The following is a 3,243-nucleotide window of genomic DNA, read 5'->3' as shown; positions in this document are numbered from 1 at the left end:
TTAGAGTTTTTTAAAGTGCGCTGCAGTATTTTTATAATAGGTTGGAATGTTTTCTTAATCTTTGTATTGTGAATTTGTATTATATTTACATTTCTAGAGGTTAACTGTGTTAAAAGTACTTTTGTACTGTGTAACACAATAAATAAATAAATAATAAATACATGCAACACATATGTCAGGTCCTGTATGGAGAGCGCACATTTAGCATGGAGTACGTGCATTTATCTCAGTAAATATTGTTTTTAGCCCCCCTAAATGGGGGCTAAAGGGCATAATGACTAGTATTCAGCTAACTGCATCACAATCCAATTCATGGAGAAACATTCAAATTGAATGAAATTAATGAAAATTGAGGAAACGTCTATACAACATATTTTCAAATAAAGAGACGTGAAAACAACTATAGAATTGCCTGAAATTGACCAGTCATACCTAGATAACAGGAAAGAATAGCCAAAAAAGTAGGAAGGGCATCCCACATAGATAAAGGAAACATTTGAGAATTACAGACAACTTTATTTTCCACATTTTACATTTGGATTGAGTTACACACAATGTTATTACATGCTATAGTTCACCCCTTTCTTTACATTATTTTGTTATTTAATAATCTAATTATGAAGTTCACTGTTTTTTGATTACCTATCTATGTGGTAACATTAAAGTAAAACAACGCACTTCTCTTTTCTTTCCTTTTGGAGCCATGCCTTGGGGGAATTGCACCAAAATCACTGAGTTCATCCTTTTGGGACTCACCGACCTCCCAGAGTTGCAGTTAACCCTGTTTATACTATTTCTTGCCATGTATTTTATGACAGTAGCCGGTAATATTGGCATGATATTGCTTATCCTCGTTAACCCTCGCCTTCAGATACCAATGTACTTCTTCCTGGGTAACCTCTCCCTCGTGGACCTGTGCTACTCTTCAGTAATCACCCCAAAGATGCTGGTGAACTTCCTGGCTGAAAGGAATTCCATCATGTTCCATTCATGTGCAGTGCAACTCTTCGCATTTGCACTTTTTGGGACCACAGAGTGTTTTCTCCTTACAGTGATGGCGTATGACCGCTTCCTAGCTATCTGCCACCCCTTGATATACTCTGCGGTCATGACCCAGAGATTGTGCCATCTATTGGTACTTGGCTCCTTCTTCTGTGGTCTATTGAACTCTGCTTTGAATCTTGCTGGCACCTTCCGTCTTTCTTACTGTGGGTCGAACGAAATCCAGCACTTTTATTGTGATTTCCTCCCTATCCTGGACCTCGCCTCATCTGACACTTATGCAAGCAAGGTGGTACTTTTTATCTGTGCTGACTTCCTCACCATGAGTGCCATATCTGTGATTGTGTTCTCCTATGTCTCCATCCTGCGCAGAATCCTGGCAATCCGTTCCTCAGAAGGGAGACGCAAGGCCTTCTCTACATGCTCCTCCCACTTTACCTGTGTCATCCTGTTCTATGGAACAATTCTCTTCATGTACCTCAGGCCCACCTCCAGCTCCTCTCGTGATGCGGACAGAGTGGCGTCAGTACTCTACACTGTGGTCATCCCTATGATAAATCCCCTAATTTATAGCCTGAGAAACACAGAGGTGAAAAAAGCCATAGGGAGAACATTACATAGAATACAATGCCTTCAAAGTGTATGAAAATGACTATCAAATCCTTCTGAATGTCACTTTGTGAAAACCCAATTTCTGCATAGAAGAAAAGCCTGTAATCCTCAAACTAGTATGAAAATCTTCTTGTCCTACGTTCTTTGTCCTTGGTTGATTCCAAATCATTCCTCTTAGGTGCTTCCATGGGTGCTAAATATGGAAGGTGATGTATGCAATAGAAGTGCTATTCATCCATATCCTATCAATGAGGGGTACACTTTTTCAAGATTATTTTTTCAGTGATTCAAACATAAATTATATTTTAGGTGTTTGGAAGGTGGAGTATCTCAATCCAAACTCTGATTGAAATATATATTTTTCATTGATTTCATTTTATGTCATAATCAGTTCTCACAGAGGGATGCTTGGTCTTCACATGCTATTTCAAATGCATCAGCATAACCATCATATCATCCCTTCCTTTGTGACAAATTGAAAGGATAATTTACATTAATATGAGCACTCAGCATGCATTGAAAATTATAGTGCTCACTGTCACTGATGTGGTCCAAAGTCCTATTGTCAAGCTTATAGTCTAGCAATCAGCCATGACAGAAAGTCATGTAGCCAGATTAACCAATGAATAGCTAGGTTTCGGGTCATACCTTCATTTTTACATGAATCCAAACTCAAAGGTAAAAGATTGGCCTCATAACTCTGATAACTTGTCATGATACAAAAGATCCTGCACCAAAATCTTTAAAGTAGACATGTGACATACCAGCCATGGCATAAAATAGTGGCTCAGCAGCTTAATGCTGTAAGGATATTTGGCATGTTACAGCACAGAGTACAGCACTACTGCACAAGTAGCACATTTTTTTTTGCAGCACCACCACAAGGGTGCGGTGCATTGCTATATGGGTTACCAGATTAACAAGGAAAGACAGGCTATTCAGTCAAAAACGATTTTAACATATAAGAGGCAAATCTATTTTTACAGTTAAAAGCACACGTTCTCATTTAAAAATGCACACTATTTTTCACCTGAAATGCCTATGGTGCGAGAGACACATTTGAAAATTAACAGCTAACCTATTAACCATTAACCTGACTAATAAAACCTTATTTAACATAACCCACTAATAAAATGTGTTCTCCACTGCAGAATTAGGCATACTCTGAAAGCCATTTAAATGTGTGTGCAGATTTTTTTTTCTCCGTGTTTTTGTGCACAGTAACTGCAGGAAGAAGGAAGTCAGATTTGCAACAATTGCAAATGTATAAGCGAAGCTATTGTTGAAGAGTAGGAGGATGAGAGATGATGGATTTCATTGGGACACGTCATACAGAGGGCTGAGAGGAAAGTTTTAGTGGGCACTACTGGGGAGAAGACCTGGCTGTGGGGCTCCTGACTGAATGCAGATTCCTGTGTCCTGCTGCAGTCGAGATTGGGGAGAGCTGAAAGAAGGACCTTTCCACTGGCTGAGGCATTCCTATCTGCAAAAGCTGAGAATTCCAGGCAATGACCCCGGTTTGAGAAGGCAAGAGTTCCTTTTTGCTGGAGTTAATCTTCAAGGGAGCCACATTCACAAAGAGAACAGCCAAAGAGAACAACTAAAAAGATAAGGTAATGAGAAGTGTGG

The 3,243-nt window shown here is 39.3% G+C and overlaps 1 protein-coding gene across 1 annotated transcript; it reads left to right on the top strand.

The window, feature by feature from the left end:
• Positions 1–703: 703 nt before the first annotated feature.
• Positions 704–1,648, top strand: LOC138514594 (olfactory receptor 8D1-like). Its single transcript, XM_069630047.1, has one exon. It carries the CDS (start codon positions 704–706, stop codon positions 1,646–1,648), a length of 945 nt encoding a protein of 314 aa, XP_069486148.1.
• The last annotated feature ends 1,595 nt before the right edge of the window (positions 1,649–3,243 follow it).

The sequence above is a fragment of the Ambystoma mexicanum genome, chromosome 12 (assembly GCF_040938575.1).
Source record: "Ambystoma mexicanum isolate Mex_15411 chromosome 12, UKY_AmexF1_1, whole genome shotgun sequence".
NCBI classification, from domain to species: domain Eukaryota; kingdom Metazoa; phylum Chordata; class Amphibia; order Caudata; family Ambystomatidae; genus Ambystoma; species Ambystoma mexicanum.
Note: the sequence above shows the minus strand (reverse complement) of the source record. Positions and strands in the feature narration are given on the sequence as shown.